This window comes from Bicyclus anynana, chromosome 23, assembly GCF_947172395.1.
Source record: "Bicyclus anynana chromosome 23, ilBicAnyn1.1, whole genome shotgun sequence".
NCBI lineage: Eukaryota > Metazoa > Arthropoda > Insecta > Lepidoptera > Nymphalidae > Bicyclus > Bicyclus anynana.
Genome location: NC_069105.1, coordinates 7,784,794 through 7,802,341, shown reverse-complemented (window position 1 = coordinate 7,802,341; position 17,548 = coordinate 7,784,794). Strand labels below are relative to the sequence as shown.

General features: G+C 40.5%; 1 protein-coding gene across 5 annotated transcripts in view; it reads right to left on the bottom strand.

Annotated features, from left to right (window-relative positions):
- The window catches only part of LOC112056174 (SWI/SNF-related matrix-associated actin-dependent regulator of chromatin subfamily E member 1), a 28,971-nt gene that overhangs the window by 5,582 nt on the left and 5,841 nt on the right, over positions 1-17,548 (bottom strand). For 4 of the 5 annotated variants that reach the window (XM_052888659.1, XM_052888660.1, XM_052888661.1 and 1 more), the window contains 10 exons: positions 17,139-17,342; positions 13,849-13,930; positions 12,612-12,716; positions 11,623-11,756; positions 10,392-10,532; positions 9,812-9,931; positions 7,845-8,013; positions 6,445-6,603; positions 3,994-4,068; positions 263-376 (listed from right to left, as the gene is read on the bottom strand). In XM_052888659.1, coding sequence (XP_052744619.1) covers positions 263-376; positions 3,994-4,068; positions 6,445-6,603; positions 7,845-8,013; positions 9,812-9,931; positions 10,392-10,532; positions 11,623-11,756; positions 12,612-12,716; positions 13,849-13,930; positions 17,139-17,342 — 1,303 coding nt within the window. Of the gene's footprint in view, positions 1-262; positions 377-3,993; positions 4,069-6,444; positions 6,604-7,844; positions 8,014-9,811; positions 9,932-10,391; positions 10,533-11,622; positions 11,757-12,611; positions 12,717-13,848; positions 13,931-15,973; positions 16,050-17,138; positions 17,343-17,548 lie in introns of all 5 variants that reach the window. The other variant, XM_052888658.1, reaches the window with a different exon arrangement.

Sequence of the window (17,548 nt, the reverse complement as noted above, 5' to 3'; positions counted from 1 at the left end):
TACCTCCCGAATAGGTGGGGGGATGTTGTTCCAACATTTTGTGGCAAGATATTTAAAACTGCCACGAAATGCTGCAGACTGTGCTGTGGCATTATTAAAGGTGGTACTTTAGACCTCTTACCATAGCTAGGTTCCCGCCAGGCTAGCTTACTGTATAAATATGGAGGTTCTTAGTTTTGACAACACCAAATAAAAGAGTGCCTACTAATAACAAAATTTTTGTAACATTTAAGACTTTTTGGGATGTGTGTGTAGCACTCACGCTTGAACTCGTGGTGCGGCGGGTAGTGGTCGGGCTGGTAGTAGTGCTGGTAGCCCGCGAACCCGCCCGCGTACCCCGGGTAGTAGCGACCGTACGGCGCCGCGCCGTAGCCGCCTGGAAGTTATTACATCTATATATATAAAAATGAATTGCTGTTGTTAGTCTCGCTAAAACTCGAGAACGGCTGAACGGATTTATCTTATCTTGGTCTTGAAATGTTCGTGGAGGTATAGGGAAGGTTTAAAAGGTGAGAAAAAATCAAATAATTTCCAGGAAAACCCTAAACACTGCCCTTTTCTATTTCCCATACAAACGTTTAAGAGTCAAGCGGTAGGGGTAGGGTAGGGGTAGAGGTATAGAAGGGTAGAGTAGGGATAGAGAATAAGTGCACTTATGTCAAAACGAAGATTGACCGGGTCCGCTAGTAATAAATGAAAATGCCTGCAGGGGCGTGCACAAGGTTGTCAACCAGAGTATATATGTCGGCGGGTGAGTTATTTGATCAGTTAGCAAAATCTATGTTAATTGTTGTGATAATAATATTAGAATCATGTTTTCACATAATTGGGATTTAATTAATTACTGTTTAAATAAATAAGACTGTAAAAGGTTGATCACGTGACTCTCGTAGAAAAGCATCGCGTCCAAATGGCGCGTAGCCGGTGCGTTTGACAGAGTGAGGCACCCTGCCCCCACTGTAGTCTGCTAGTTGAGCAGTTCAGTTGTAATCGCGTTCTCGTATTGGAGTCTATGCATTGTTAGTTACTTGGCTACACGAGCGGGGAGGGGGAGTATTGGCTAGCTGTATGTCTTTAACCCTGCTACTAGCGATTGCCAGCCCGTGATTTCGCTCGTGCTTGACTCTCTGCTATACGATAGTTAATCCTGGTTTACATCTGATAGTATCAGCGCTGTACTTGATCAATAGTGTAGTTAGAGGGTAGAACTGTATTACTAAGTTAAGCGGTCGTTCCGGTAACGATCGATAGTGTTACTTTGTGTATCGACTTGTGTGAGGCTACGGCTTCTCCGTTGTCAGAAGTGGAATTTAGTATCTTCCCCGTTATATACATACAAATTATAGGAAAAAAAAATATAATTTATGTGCGCTTCTGCCCTATCCCTACTTTCAGGGCCGGACCGTCCATACGGCGAACGGAGCGGTCGCTCCAGGCGCCAAATCCTAGGGGGCGCCGAAATGGTAAAGACAAGATCGAAAAGAAATTTATTTATCTTTTCGATCGTCTATATTTAAAGCGAAGAGATGAACGCGACGTGCGCGAATTTACTTCTAATAGAGGCGTCTTTCTTTACCTATGGTGCAGGGCGTGTGTTGATTTTAACCCGGGTATATACTATAGAGGGCGCTAGGGTGATGATTGCACCCGGGCGCTGCGTGAGCTAGAGTCTTTATCTGTAGTGCATGGGGTGCGTTACACCCGGGTGCCGCGATCTCAGGGGCGCCCAAGCGCCACTCGCCACGCGGGTTCTATAGGTACTATGGGGCGCTAGGTGATGATTGCACCCGGGCACTACGTGATCGAGAGACGGTATTGTGCCTGATTTTCAATTGGCCTGAGTATGGTCAAAATCTTCGCGTTCCATAAATTCGTAGCCTAAGTAAACCAGGAAACTACAAAGCTATAATTTTTTAGTTAATTTATTTTTCAACTCAATCAATTATTTTGTTGGCCTGGAAACATTTCTATAACAGCTATTTTTTTTCTTTAAACTCTTAGAAAATGTATAGACCACTTTCATAAAAATTTTGAACTCGATAAGTGCTTTTTCTAGCTTCGGAAATAGATAAAAGTCTGATGGAGACGAGACTAGATCATATGAATATGGTGGTAAGGTAAGAATTCTAAATTATACTGATGAATTTCTGCTATGCTTTTAACAAACATTTCACACGTTTGTTAAAAGCATAGCAGAAACTCGCAAATTATCCTGATGAAACAAAACTTTTCTTCTCAATGATCATGGCCATTTTTCTTTAATTTGTCCTCTGAAACATCGCAGCAGATTCCACTATTAAGCAGAGTTTATATTTACGCCTTTTTTTAGTAATCCACCGTAATTACATCCCGCGAATCTCAAAAAACTAAGGCCATTACTTTTGCAACACGCAAAACCGCTTCTGCCTTTTTGGAACATTGGATCCTGGTCGTGTCCACTTTTTAGACTGTACTTTTGTTTAACCAGGTCACAAAACATACAAAAAAGTATCTGCCTCAAACAACTCCAAGCAGTTGCCAAAATTCGTCAGTCGATCGCGTATTTTTTCAACTCAAAGAAGCCAAGGCGATTATGTGATGTTTGCCTTCTGTTGAGATGCCAATAATGTCAGCTATCTTCCTAAAAGTCAATTTATCTATCTATCTATACTATACTATCTTCTTCTATCTATCTATCTATCTATTCTATACTATAATAAAAGAGTAGAAATCGAGTGTCTGTACTTTGCCCAAATTTAACTAAAATCAAGTTAGGACAATTAGAAATGAGCAATTGAGTACGAAAACATTTTTTTTAATTTTCTTGTCTGTCTGTCTGTCTGTCCTTCTGTCTGTATGTTCGTGCTATTCTCTAGTTCTACTGGACGGATTTTGATGCGGATTTCACAAATAGATTAAGCATAGTCCAGGGCAACATATAGGCTTTGTTTCATTAAGATCGGATATATAGCAAAAAACGCGCGAACTTTATTTTACACCGGCCTTCGGCCGGGGGTTTTGTAATAGGGCTTCCGACTGTGACTATGGTTGGGCAATATAACTAAGCGCAAAAAACGCGCGGCCTTCGGCCGCGCACTTTATAATATACTACTATATCATGAAAAAATTTTCATTAAATTAAAAGCGAAACATAACATCGAATGTGCTATCTTCTGATCAGTTTGAAGGCGGTACCAAGTTAGTGCTGTGTTAAAAATTAAAGCCGTATCTGAAAAAAGTGTCTGAAAATCCAGTTAAAATCTTTATGATTTAAACGGCTTGAATCGAATCGAAATCGAACGGTCGAATTGAGAAACCTCCTCCTTTTTTTGAAGTCGGTTAAAAATGTATGACATTCCGATATATGTTAGGCTACGAATTTTTCAAACGTCCCTAGTATACATATCCCTAGTATATGTATAATGTTAGGAGCAAACAAAAAAGGCGCCATAATTGGATCTCGCTCCATTCTAAAATTTACCTCGGTCCGGCGCTGCCTACTTTACCTCTTCCCTACCCCAACCCTACTCTTTAGTACTCTTATGAATCATTTGTATGGGAGTATAGGAAAGTGTTGTTATTTGTAAATTTTTTAAAAATCAATTACTTTTTGTCCTATAAATAACGAATACGTAAAACCAAGAATCCAATTTGGTGCAACCTATGTTTTAATCCAGAGTATAATCTATCTCTACTTCAAATTTCAGGTGATTCGGTTCAGTAGCCGAGGCATGACAGAGTAACAAACATCCATACAAACTAATAATATTATACTACTATAAAGCGAAACTTAGTGTGTAAGTGTGTGTGTATGTTTGTTCCTCCTTTACGCTGCGGCTACTGAAGCGATTTGGCTGAAATTTGAAATAGAAATAGATTTTACTCCGGATTAACACATAGACTACTTTTCATCCCGGGGAAATCCATGGTTCCCGTGGGATTTGTGAAAAACTGAATGAATGTAGTTATAATAGTTTATTATTAATATAAATTAAAAAATTAAACAAACATGACCTGGAGGCGGCGGCGGGCCCCCGTGCGGGGGTGCGGGGTGCGGCGGCGCGTTGGGGTTCGGCGGCATCATCATTGCTGGAACAGAGCATTTTACAGTCTGATGAGTTAGTGTGGATGAAGATCGTGATAGCCCAGTGGATATGACCTCTGCCTCCGATTCCGGAGGGTGTGGGTTCGAATATGGGCGGGGCACGGGCATAAGTTATTTCTGCATATCGTCTCCAAAGAGTTAAAAAATCTTTTGTGGGTTTGGGTGTACTCTTCTATAACAAGATCCCCAAGACTGTGATGGACCTGCCAATGCACAACTTTAAGCAATGTGTTAAAAAACATTTGCTTAGTCGAGGTTACTACACTATTGATGAGTTCCTTAACGATAAAGGTGCTTGGAGGCCGTTGGATCAGCTTCCACCTTCACACAGGAAGTAAAACTATAAGAAATTGTAATTGTTATCAATTGTAAATTATAATACTGTATGACTTTTTCAAAAGAGCAACTGTTGAGTTTCTTGCCGGTATCATCTCAGCAGAAGCTGCCTTCCGAACCGGTGGTAGAATCTTTACGAATAGTCAACTGACGTGTCAAAAGTGCTTGTAAACTGAGCCTACTTGAAATAAATGAATTTTGAATTATGCATGCAAATCTAACTTTTCAGTTGTGTGCATTTTAAAAAAATAGATATCACGTGTCTCAAACGGTAAAGGAAAACATCGTGAGGAATCCTGCATACCAGAGAATTTTCTTAATTCTCTGCGTGTGTGAAGTCTGTCAATCCGCATTGGTGGACTAATTGGTCTAACCCCTCTCATTCTGAGAGGAGACTCGAGCTCAGCAGTGAGCTGAATATGGGTTGATAACAACGAGTTAGTGTAAGAGTTTGACGGGAAAATCGTTATGAGAATTCTTTTACCACTAGTAAGCCACGTTTTTTATGATTGTCATATATTTTTAACCGACTTTAAAAAAGGAGGAGGTTCTAAATTTGACGTGTATATTTTTTGTTAACCAATTTCGAGTTTTTTGTTTGAAAGAGTATACTTTCAAATTGGTCCCATTTAATTTTAATGAAAATCGAATCAGTAATTATGCGTTAAAATGAAATTAGGTGAAATACGTCTTTGAAGTCGGTTCAATTTTCCTTTGAAGTCGGCTCCTATATTCTCATAGGAATGGGGATGATGACTAGGTTTGAATATATTGATTTTTATGATACATTCGGGTAAATAAGGTCAATGATAACTAATTTATACATAAAAAGCAAAGATTGTCTGGATATTTGCAAAATAAATAAGCTTACAAAATTTCAAAATCTATTAATTTTTTTTTATCGTAATTAGATGAAAATTCATACAGTTTTAGCTTCCTTACATTAAATGTGACATTTTTTAATACATGAACTATAAACATAAACGCACAAATAACAAAGATATTAGTAATTTTGTTTGAACGCGCCTACAAATCTAACGATCATTACATTGCCTATGACGTCATTTTTTCGAGCCATTTTGTATGGGGCGTTTTTCAGGGATCCGCGGCAGCGCCGCAAATCTGACACTTTAACTCCCTGTAGCTCCGAAAGTAATGAGCGCAGATACCCTGTTCCTTTTACAAAATTGCTTTGCTATTAGTATACTCTTAATTTATATACAATTTAAAAAACTGTCATCATCCCTATTGGGAATTACGTGGATGAAACCGCGGGGCGTCAGCTAGTGAAAAACAAGAGTTAGTAGAATTAAACTAGTAATATTAAAATACATACGCGAATGAGGCGGCGACGTTATCTGCGGTTGCGGCTGCGGCTGCGGCTGCGGCTGAGCTTGCGGTTGGAATTAAACTAAACGAGTAATATTTAGATACATACGTGCATGAGGTGGCGACGTTATCTGCGGTTGCGGTTGTGGCTGCGGCTGAGCTTGCGGTTGGAATTAAATTAAACGAGTAATATTTAGATACATACGTGCATGAGGCGGCGACGTTATCTGCGGTTGCGGTTGTGGCTGCGGCTGAAGCTTGCGGTTGGAATTAAACTAAACGAGTAATATTTAGATACATACGTGCATGAGGTGGCGACGTTATCTGCGGTTGCGGTTGTGGCTGCGGCTGAGCTTGCGGTTGGAATTAAACTAAACGAGTAATATTTAGATACATACGTGCATGAGGTGGCGACGTTATCTGCGGTTGCGGTTGTGGCTGCGGCTGAGCTTGCGGTTGGAATTATACTAAACGAGTAATATTTAGATACATACGTGCATGAGGTGGCGACGTTATCTGCGATTGCGGTTGTGGCTGCGGCTGAGCTTGCGGTTGGAATTAAACTAAACGAGTACTATTTAGATACATACGTGCATGAGGTGGCGACGTTATCTGCGGTTGCGGTTGTGGCCGCGGCTGCGGCTGAGCTTGCGGTTGGAAATAAAATAAACGAGTAATATTAAAAAAATACATACGTGCATGAGGCGGCGACGTTATCTGCGGTTGCGGTTGCGGCTGCGGCTGCGGTTGAGCTTGCGGTTGCGGTTGCGGCGGGCCGACGATGGGCGGCATTTGGACGTCTTTCATTTCCACTTTCATCTCTAGCGGCTTCTCTTCTTTGCGATCAGAGGGACCTGGAAGGCATTTTATATACAAAATTCTCGTTTTACTTGGTTTTTGTGGTCGCACATCTCCGAAACGGTTCGATCTATTTTAATGATTATTTGGTATTTATGGGAATAGGTCGTAAAATACTTCTTCACTTCACCATTCCTAATAAGATCACTGAGATGTTCACAATAATAACCGGCACAAAAGGCATAATACTTCATTGTATTTTAGATGATCACTAAAACGAATATACAATGAAAAACGATTTAGTGACTCATTGAGATACATAATTGACCCGCAGACCCTACCCTACCCTACCATTGGAGACCAAGGTTAAGGGAGAATAGGGATGGGAACACAATCAAAACATTTGTTTTTTTTTTTCAACTTTTTATCACACAATAGAGAATGATCCAGAATGAGCCTTTACAAGCCGCGCGGTGAAACGGTGAAATCTATAAACAATGCAAACGTCACGCAAAGCAATCAAAAATAATTATCCCAAAAAACTTATAACAAATATTTGTGAAATAAAATTTTCCGACCCATCTAAAATATTATTATGCATTTCTTTCTTTTGTTTTTGTGTACAGTTTTTACAATATTTAAAAACATAAGACGTCATTTTTCTTGAATAATATTGAAAATAGGGATGATGACACTTTTTTAAATTGTATATAAATTAGGAGTATGCTAATAGTAAAGCAATTTTGTAAAAGTAACAGGGTATCTGCGATCATTACTTTCGGAGCTACAGGGATTTAAAGGGTCAGATTTGCGGCACTGCCGCGGATACTTGAAAAACGCTCCATACAAAATAGTCGTAGGTAATGTAATGATCGTTAGATTTGTATGTGCGTTCAAACAAAATTACTAATATCTTTGTTATTTGTGCGTTTATGTATATAGTTTATATATTAAAAAATGACACATTTAATGTAAGGAAGCTAAAACTGTATGAATTTTCTTCTAATTACGATAAAAGATTTTGAATAGATTTTGAAATTTTATAATCTCATTTATTTTGCAAATATCCAGACAACATTTGCTTTTTATGTATAAATTAGTTAACATTGACCTTATTTACCCGAATGTATCATAAAAATCAATATATTCAACCTAGTCATCATCCCCATTACTGATGCGACGCTTCATGTCCTACTGACTAGAGAATTCGTTTTTGAATTTTCATTTGCAATGGCTGCATCAAGGCCGCGTTCCGTGCGCTCTATCTGCGTATTATTCTTTAATCTGTGCTTTTTACCTTCATTATCATGCGCAGGCTCCGGGACAGGCTCCTTGTGCTCATCAGGCTTGTTCAGCTCGGTTGTGATGTTGCTGTCCGGCTTCACCTCAGTGGTGGACACCTTGTCCACTTGGGTCGGAGCGTTGGGCCCAGCCTCAGACTTTATAGCCTGATCTTGATCCATTGGCTGGAAACGATTGATCTAATATATATATACACTAGCGAACGCCCGCGACTTAGTCTCGATGTAAACTTTCAACCACCCCTAACCTATCCTACCCCTAAACTACCCCCCCAACCCCTACTGTACCCCTGTTTTCAAATTAATATTAATATGAGCTTTATACAATAACAATAAAGCTCAAATTGACTACCTTTTAGTTAGAAAACATTTGTATGGGAAAAAAGGGCTATTTTTATGGTTTTTCCGGCAATTATTCGAATTTTTCTCGCAGTAAAAACCATCCTAGAACTTTAAAGAACATTTTAAAAAAGGATTGGCCAAATTGGTCCAGGCGTTGTTGAGTTAGCGCTTACTAACGAATTTTGTGATTCATTTTTATATTATAGATCTATATTATAGCATGTCTGTCAATGAATTATATTCTTTAAGATCTCGGTCTGATTGAGTCAGAAAATCTAGAATTTACTCTACACATTGTAGGTAGTGAAGTAATAGCATAGTGTATATGACCTCTGCCTTCGATTCCAGAGGGTGTGGGTTTGAATCTGGTCGGGGAATGCACCTCCAACTTTTCAGTTGTGTTAATTTTAAGAAATTAAATATCAAGCCTCAATAGCTCAACGGTAAGAGCGGTTGAACTCATCACCAAGGGGTGGTGGTTCAATCCTCACCCCGTTACCCCGTTGGTCTATTATCGTACCCACTCCTAACACAGTCTTTCCCGACTAGTTGGACGGGAATCGGATATTGGTCATATTATAAAAAATATGGCAAATAGTCTATTTATAAAAAAAAAAAAAAAAATCACGTGTCTCAAACAGTGAAGGAAAACAGTACTGTAGGGGTTTGTTTATGCTGACGTACATTAATATTGTAACCATTGTGTGTACCATTCAGTCGTTTGTAATACTTATCAATAAACTAGCGGACGCCCGCGATTTCGTCCGCGTGGAATTAAGTTTCTTACAAATTGATGAAAAGTAGCCTATGTGTTAATCCAGAGTAAAATTTATATCCGTTCAAAATTTCAGCCAAATACCTTCAGTAATGATAGTTTCATACAAACTTTAATCCCCTATTTAATCCCCTTGGGGGTAGAATTGATCAAAATTCTTTCTTAGTGGATGCCTACGTAAAATAACATCTACCTGCATGCCAAATTTCAGCCCGATCCGTCCAGTGGTTTGGGCTGTGCGTTGATAAATCACTATGTCAGTCAGACACCTTTAAGTTATATATTTTAATATCGTTCTGCACAAAAGTGTATGTATCATTAATAGCAATCCCAAATAATTAGCGCATAGTACTAAACTTGCAAAAGTAGCAAAGTAGTTTATGACGGCCTCCGTGGCGCAGTGGTATGCGCGATGGATTTACAAAACGGAGGTCCTGGGTTCGATCCCCGGCTGGGCAGATTGAGATTTTCTTAATTTGTCCAGGTCTGGCTGGTGGGAGGCTTCGGCCGTGGCTAGTTACCACCCTACCGGTAAAGACGTACCGCCATGCGATTTAGTTCCGGTACGATGCCGTGTAGAAACCAAAAGGGGTGTGGATTTTCATCCTCCTCCTAACAAGTTAGCCCGCTTCCATCTTAGACTGCATCATCACTTACCATCAGGTGAGATTGTAGTCAAGGGCTAACTTGTAAAGAATAATAAAAAAAAAGCTACAAAGTTGCCAAAAAAAACGTGGTGGACTATTGGCCTAACTTCTGAGAGGACACTCGAGCTCAGCAGTGAGCCGAATATGGGTTGATACCAATGATTGTAGGCAGCATTGCTTCCTATTGCGACATATGTACCTCGTGCGGCCTGGTCTGCGGATGCTGTACTGCAGCCGGGTTGACGCCGCGCCGCAGCTGCTCCAGCGCGCGCTCCACCATGCGGGTGAACGTGTCGTCGTCCACCGCCGGCTTGCAGTGCTGGAAACAAACGTTTATTTAATGTAAAGTGTAGGGAGTTAGAGAGGGATAGCGATCGGTTGGCGGAAATGACTTGCGATATAAAGCGCTCGTCGTGCGGTCGGCTTCAGTGTGCTCGTGGCGTTCGAGCCGTCCACATTACTTGTTATGTGATTCTTTATGGGTTACTTCAGATAGGCGGGGAGAGTGACTTGAGTCACTGATTTGATGATGATGATTGATCACTTGATTGAGAAAAGGGGAGTGTTGGTTAACTGTCAAAGACGTCTTTAACCCTTCACACAACATTCAGAAGTGCATGACTTCACTCAAGGCCATTCTCTGTCATTATAGGGTCTTATTTTAGTTACAGTTTGATTTGTTATGTTGTCCTAACAACTTTTTATTTTTAAACCAAAGCCCCTTAAAATCTGCCATCTTTGGCTCCAGGCTACTTAGCCTGCTGCAAATACAAAATCACCTTCTTCAGTTCCTCCTGGAACGCTTCACTGCTCTCTATGAACTTGCGTTTCTTCGCTTCGAACTTCTCCTCTATCTGCTGCAGTTCGTCTTCCAGTTTCTTCTGGTGCATCGTCAGTGACTGCACTTGTTTCTTCAAAATCTGTAACAGTCAATGATAATTCATACCAGAGATGCACTAGCGTATCAAAACTGAGGCGGGCAAATGTGGATAATTGAATTAATTTCATTTAGTCGCTTATTAAACGAATGTTATTTAAACAAATAATACCTAAATGCATGCAATGTTCCCTGGATCCCGTCCTATTATATTCTGTTTATAGACAAATGGCATGATTGGGTCATCGCCCACGCCCAAATTGCGCTGTTTTACACTCGTCGACGAACTTTTTGCCTATAATAGAGGTGCGATTCTGCTGTTTTACACAACAAACTTTTTGCTTATAATGGTTTTATTCTAATTTGAACTTTATGTTTATCAAATTGTGCAAAGATATCTTGCAATTTTGTAAGTTTTCTAGAAAATGTTTTCTCTCGTTGTTGTTTATTTTTGATATAACTTTTGTTGTGACTTATATACTGTCTTACGAGTAATTAGTGAAACTAGATTTGTCCGTACTAATAATTATATAAATGTTGCCAAAATTTAAATGTCACTAGCACCAAGTTGCCATGGAAACGAACGATGTTACAACATCTGTAACTTTACAGAATGCATTCCGTACCAGTATTCTGTAAAGTTACTGTGTGCTGAAATTCATTACTCATTCATTAACAAAAACGCCTATTATCGCCCACAGCTCTCTCTGCCGTTATACCCACCTCTGTACTGCTAAGAGGAGGACTCAGTCAAGCTGGGGTTCATAGGTAGAGTGCGGATATGTGTGCCACACGCTTCACCGGCAGGTCAAGCATGGTCGGCGAGACACCGACAAAAACATAACATTATACCTGCATCCGCGCACCCCTGTGTGAAGATGAGTACTCAGACAAGCTGTGGTTCAATAGGTGGAGATAAGTGTGCCACGTGTTGCACCGAGAGGTCATTCCTCGTCGGCGAGACACCGACAACAATACAACAACGGTATGGTGTATCTGCATCCACGTAGCCCTGTACTGCGCAGATGAAGACTCAAGTCAAAGTGTGGTTTAATAGGTGGAGTGCGGATACGTGTGCCATATGTTTCACCGACAGGTCATTCCTCGTCGGCGAGACACCGACAACAATGTACCTGCATCCGCGCAGTGGTGACGACGGAGCGCACGTCGGGCACCACGGTGTCGGAGAAGATCTCGTTGATGAGCCGGTGGTTGCGCAGGTAGCGCGCGTACGCCACGTGTTTCACCGACAGGCCCTCGTCCTGGTCTGCAAATGGCCGACAAAAACATTCATACCTTATAGTATGAGAGACCATATCGAAACCTTTTTAGTCAACGACAAATTAGGCCTTGACTCTAATAATAATTTCACATGCACCTATAATGATAGATACGGGCTTACTTAAAAAAGGTATAGTGGTTTTTTAAGTGACATATCGAAACGCTCAATCATATGATGCTGTAGGGTGGTAATATTCACGACCACGTTTAGATTAGACAAAATATACATATACAATTCTAACGGGATAAAAGCAGGTAATCGATCAATATTCATTGAATATGTTTACAGTTAATTTAATAAATTTTCTGAACACCAAAAACGCAGTCGTCCACTTTATGACGTCACGTTGTTACTTGATGTCACTAAAGGAAGAAATGTCAAACTAATTATTAACTAGTAATTTTGTCAAACGTTGTTAACGTGACGTCGTAAAATAGTTAAAATATAGATCATAATGGCGGACAGCGTTTTGGCTCGTATTGTCAAAAAAAATTTAAAAATTATAGTCTTTTCTATGTATGTATTCATGTCTTTAAAAAAATATAATATCTTTTTTCAATCTAGTAGAACGCCAATGAACAATTTAAGACCCTTTTAAAAAAGTGCCAACTAGCCTATTGTTCATAATTATAGCAACTTCTTCAGTTAACTATGTCAAAAAAAAAATATTCATGTCTTTAAAAAAATATAATATCTTTTTTAATCTAGTAGAACGCCAACAATTTAAGACCTTTTAAAAAAAGGTGTCAACTAATCTATTGTTAATAATTATAACAACTTCTTCAGTTAACTACGTCAAGCAAAAAAAAAAATATTACGAATAAAGAATATAGCGTTTACCTTCTTCGTCCTCAGCAGGTTGTATGTCAATACGTCTGTCTTGCTGCTGTTGGTCCTTCTGTGATGCGCCTTTCTTACTCGAGCTCTCTTCTTCTAGATTACCCACTGTTCAGGAAAATAAATTTGTAATACCAGATTTGCAATCAATTTGCTAAAAATAAAGGCAAGAAAAGTGTATATATAATTTGAATTGATGCTGCCTGAGGGCCTAGTGGCAGTTTTATACTGTTACTGTCACGTAACGTAAACGCGAATCTCTAAGGAATTGAAACAGCGCCATCTAGTGGCACTACTGCACAACTGTTTCAATTCCATATACATTTGCGTAAACGTCAACGTGATAGTAACAGTATGAAAATATTGAAACTCCCACTAGGCACACTGAATATCTTGGAGTAAGTGATAACTATAGATGGTCAATCCGCGATGACGCACCCTAGTTTTTTTGCAATCGCTTACAGTTCAAGTGTGTTATGACAACTGCAAGAATGTGAGTTCTATTACTACGCAACGTATAGCAATGTGCGCACACGCACACAAAATTAAATAATATTTGACTAGAATTAAACAAATGACCTTGCAACAAAGAGTGGGGCGTGTCTTCGTAAATTTAACTTACTAAAGTGTTTTTCAGATAGCATTGGTGCGATGACAGTTGCCTTATGACGTTCATAATACGTAATATTATCGTGAATCGCGGCAATTTCAAGAGTGTAACGAACTGTCACCGTACCAATGCTATCTGAAAAACACTATATAACCTCGTATTTGTACTTTAACCCTTCGTCTAAGCCCACAACTAATTTTGATACATGCAAGGCACGCTTCGTCACATCATCATCAGCCGATGGACGTCCACTGCTGGACAAACACAACGATCTTGAGCCGCCAGAATTCAGCGGCTCCCTGCTTGCCGCTAATGTCCTCGGTCTACCTAGTGTTGGGTCGCCAATCCAGCACTTTGGGACTCCAACATCAATCGGCTATTCAAAGTATGTGGCATGCCTATTACCACTTCATCTTCGCGGCTCGCTGACCATGACAGTGACTTTGGTTTGTCTGTGGATCTCCTCATTTGTGATTCGATCACGCAAAGAAACTCCAGGCATAACTCGCTCCATTGCGTGACTTTGAGCCTTCAAATAAGGCCCGTAGTTAGCGACCAAGTCTCGGATCCATAGGTCATCTGAGTCATTAATCCTAGCAGAATACATGCAAAACATATCCATATCCTTACCAACGGCTTTGTTCTTCGCTGCGATGTACGCCAGATACGCGGGCGAGTTGTGGTAGGTCTTCAACGTTTTCTCGTACTCCGACTAATGTGGTACCCGAGCGTGCGTGTATGGGGTGACGGTGCGGGGGACAAAGATTAGCATGGTTTAGATGTGCGTGTACTTTGTTAGTCACTGTACATTGTGGACAACGGAGTGATGATAACTGAATGGTGAATATTTGGATTTAATCAAAGAAACTGCCCAATTGAGTCCTCAACTGCGTGCTTCAGCCGGGTAACACAAAACGCGCGTTCTCTAATTTCTACGTATTCTGCACCACTAAAAAGCGTTGCGTTTTCACTGCAATATTGATTGTGGGGTGATTTACACAGGTTGTAAATCACCCCACTATCCTAACGCCGAATGTAGATTTAAACGCCCGAAAAACGTCCTTTAAGAATTTACAACCCGGACGATGACAACGGCCGACGCTTTCCAGGCAACACAAACACAAGCTAAACAGCGTCTTCGCAGGCGAAGACGAGGTCTCCGACATCTGACGTCACCAGGACGTGGATTTTTTAACTCGCGATCTCGGGAGCGCCCCTAAACACCCTTTCGAAAGAACGGCCCTCGAAGCTGCTTTCGAGCCCCATCAAGCGATGCTTCTGCGCCCAAAACCCCTGGTGACGCCGCTAACGTCCCATTAAGGACATTACGGCACATACACATCAGAAATATAAGTGCGCAAAATTAAACTGAATACTTAATAATAATACCGTAGCGCGGTGAATTATAGGTAGTGCGCGGCTGACCTAAACAAGGCGCCTGCCACCTGAACTACGCAGTTGAGGACTAAGTTACGTACGGTTTGGTCAAGTATTTTGTGTTAACACAAATGACAAACCACCTTAATAAAGTTTCGAAAATATTTCTAGACACATGAAATCGATGGCACATGTAATGGTGTTTAATGGGAAATATTTTGTACTACTGTGCAATTATTTTTACAGTGGCCGAATTGTTACATACTTTATTAGCTTTTGCTAATGTTTTGTACATTATAGTATGTCTACTTTTGGAAGTCTGTTTAGCTTTGGATGTAGTGGTAACGTGTATAGACAAGCGTTTGACAATACACACTTGACAGACAGCGCGTAGTGTAGGTAAATCGAAAGGAATGTTTTCAACAAACAAATCGCAACGAACCTTCAGTTTATACACACAAACGCACTTGGACTTGACTTTTACAGGGGGATTTATAGGGGCAACTGCTACTGACGACTGCAGTCAACGGCGTTTCTCCGGCAATGGACTGCAGTCGTCGGTAACAGTTCCCTCTGCCGTTGAAAAGTTGCTGCTCGTGTAAATGAACCCTTATGCCCGCTGTTCACGCCAATATGTTGACTATCGTGTAGAGTGCGCGCAAGATAAGTCTACGCGCGACTGGCGGCGCAGTTATGTTGCCAGCTTCACTGATTCGCCTAGAGATAGACGACAAGACGTGTGGGTCATCTCCCGTTGTCTGGTATGGGCCTCGAGAAGGCGACACTTGATTACTTCCGACTTTGGCCTTGCACCTTAACTATCTTGCGCGCACTATACTGCGGGTGTTTCGAAATAACCAAAATGTTAGGCAACGCGAAGGTACGGGGATCGAGGTATTCGTCTCCTTGCCCCGGTACGTCGCGAGGGAATTTTCTGCCCTGGTCTTGCTCTTCCTTTTGAGATTGAGCGCAAGACCTCAAGCCTAAACGGTTGGTGACGTTAAGACGACAAGATGGACAAGACACTTGATCAGTTCCGATTTTGGCTAAACGCAAACTTATCTTAACTTATGCGCGCACTTGTGGGTGTTGTGAAACAACCACAATGTTGGTCGCAAATGTACGCGAAGAGCGTTTTAGCCAACATATTGGCTAATTGGCCAATGTTATGACGCGGCATTAGCAATACATCCAAAATCAACCAGACTTCCATCAAATAGATTTACTATACTTATCGATAATATCAAACGCCCTATTCTAGCTATGTACGATTATGAAACATCAATGTACCGACACCTAACAACATCAACAAGCCCGTGACATGAGTGCGTTGTGGTAGCAGGTTTGACTCCCGTGCCGGTCACCGGGTTACATGTACCTCTGCTTTTGTGCGCCAGCCATTGCTGATACGCTGGCGACGATTGGTACGTTTTCAATAGTTCTGTGTACTGCGCCTAGGTACATTCAAAATTGTATTCATCATATTGATCAGTAGTGCAAAAAACTAGTATAAATTATTTCAAATTTAGGGAATAATTTAATCGATTAATCTCTAAATAACTTCAAGATTTTCGCCAAACACAAGCTTTATAGAAATTAGTCAAAAATATTGTAAAGCATTACATAATAAAACAAACTATAGCTTAGTTTTCGTGATTGGTAAACCTCAAAGGTATAATTTTCAATAAAAAGCCTCAATATAAAAAGCTCCACGGTTAAGATGGTTCGACAAACCCATGGCAGTAGGTACTGTCGTACCAACATCTGATGACCCGACCAGAAATTTTAAAATACCTGAATGGGGGTCTTAAAAATACATCAAAAGTAGTTTTTAGCAATCTGTACACAGATAAGAGATGCTATTATTGAAAGAAATTAGAAACTAGTTCCTTTTTAACAGACTTAAAAAAGGTCTGAATTAAAGGCGTATGTTTTTTCATGTTTGTTACCTCATAACTTCGTTATTTATAGAACAATTTATAAAATTATTTTTTTTGTTTCAAAGAGTATATAGTTCCAGATTGGTCCTATGTAATTTTCACGGAAAGCGGTTCAGTAATTTGTTAAAATCAAAATAACTGAAATAAATAAACATAGGTACGATATTATTTTTCGCTTTTTAGATTAATGCACCTTCAACCAAAGTTGGTTCAATTATTCTGTTAAAAAGATTTTCTTTTAACAACATGTTGTTGATATTCTTTTTGTTGTACGTCGTTGTTTTTTTCTGATTGCTGCGTTTGGTACGCTATTTTTCTGGTCAAGAAATTCATATTATGTGTTCGAAGAAAAAAACAAACATCTTTTAAAATTGATTTCGCTAATAAGCAGTCCTTTATAAATTAACATCAATCACCTTAACTCCCTACCACTCAACCCCTCTCCCAGCGCGCAATGCGAGCAGCAGCGCGTCGCGCAGCTGCTTCGCAGTTTGGATGCAAGATGACTAAGGCCCCCGTATGGGTTCGAAACTAGTCGGGCATACTCCGACCTAATATCACGTGAGTTTTAGCCGTGTTTCATAATCAATTAACATCAATTACCTTCTCAGCTTCGTATTCATCAACGAATGCGTACTTCTCGGTCTGCGGCAGGTCTCTCCACATGCCGCCGATGATGCGTCCGATCTCCCACAGCTTGAGGTCCGGGTTGGCGGCCTTCACGCTGTCCCACACGCGGCGCGAGTACCTCATGTACGGCATCAGCGGCTTCTCTGGAGGCTTCGGCGGCTTGGGCAGACCCGCACCCTTTAATTGTTGAATTGAATTCATTTTATTGAAGTGAAAAACTTCTTTAGTCTCGTTGGACACTTTTTGGATGGAAGAAATCTCATGAGTTCGTTACACTGACATGCTTATACCCTACCCCTACCATACCCCTACCCTACCCTAACCCTACCCCTACCCTACGTTGAAATTTTACCTGAATTTTCTTTGCTATAAACCTCACGGAG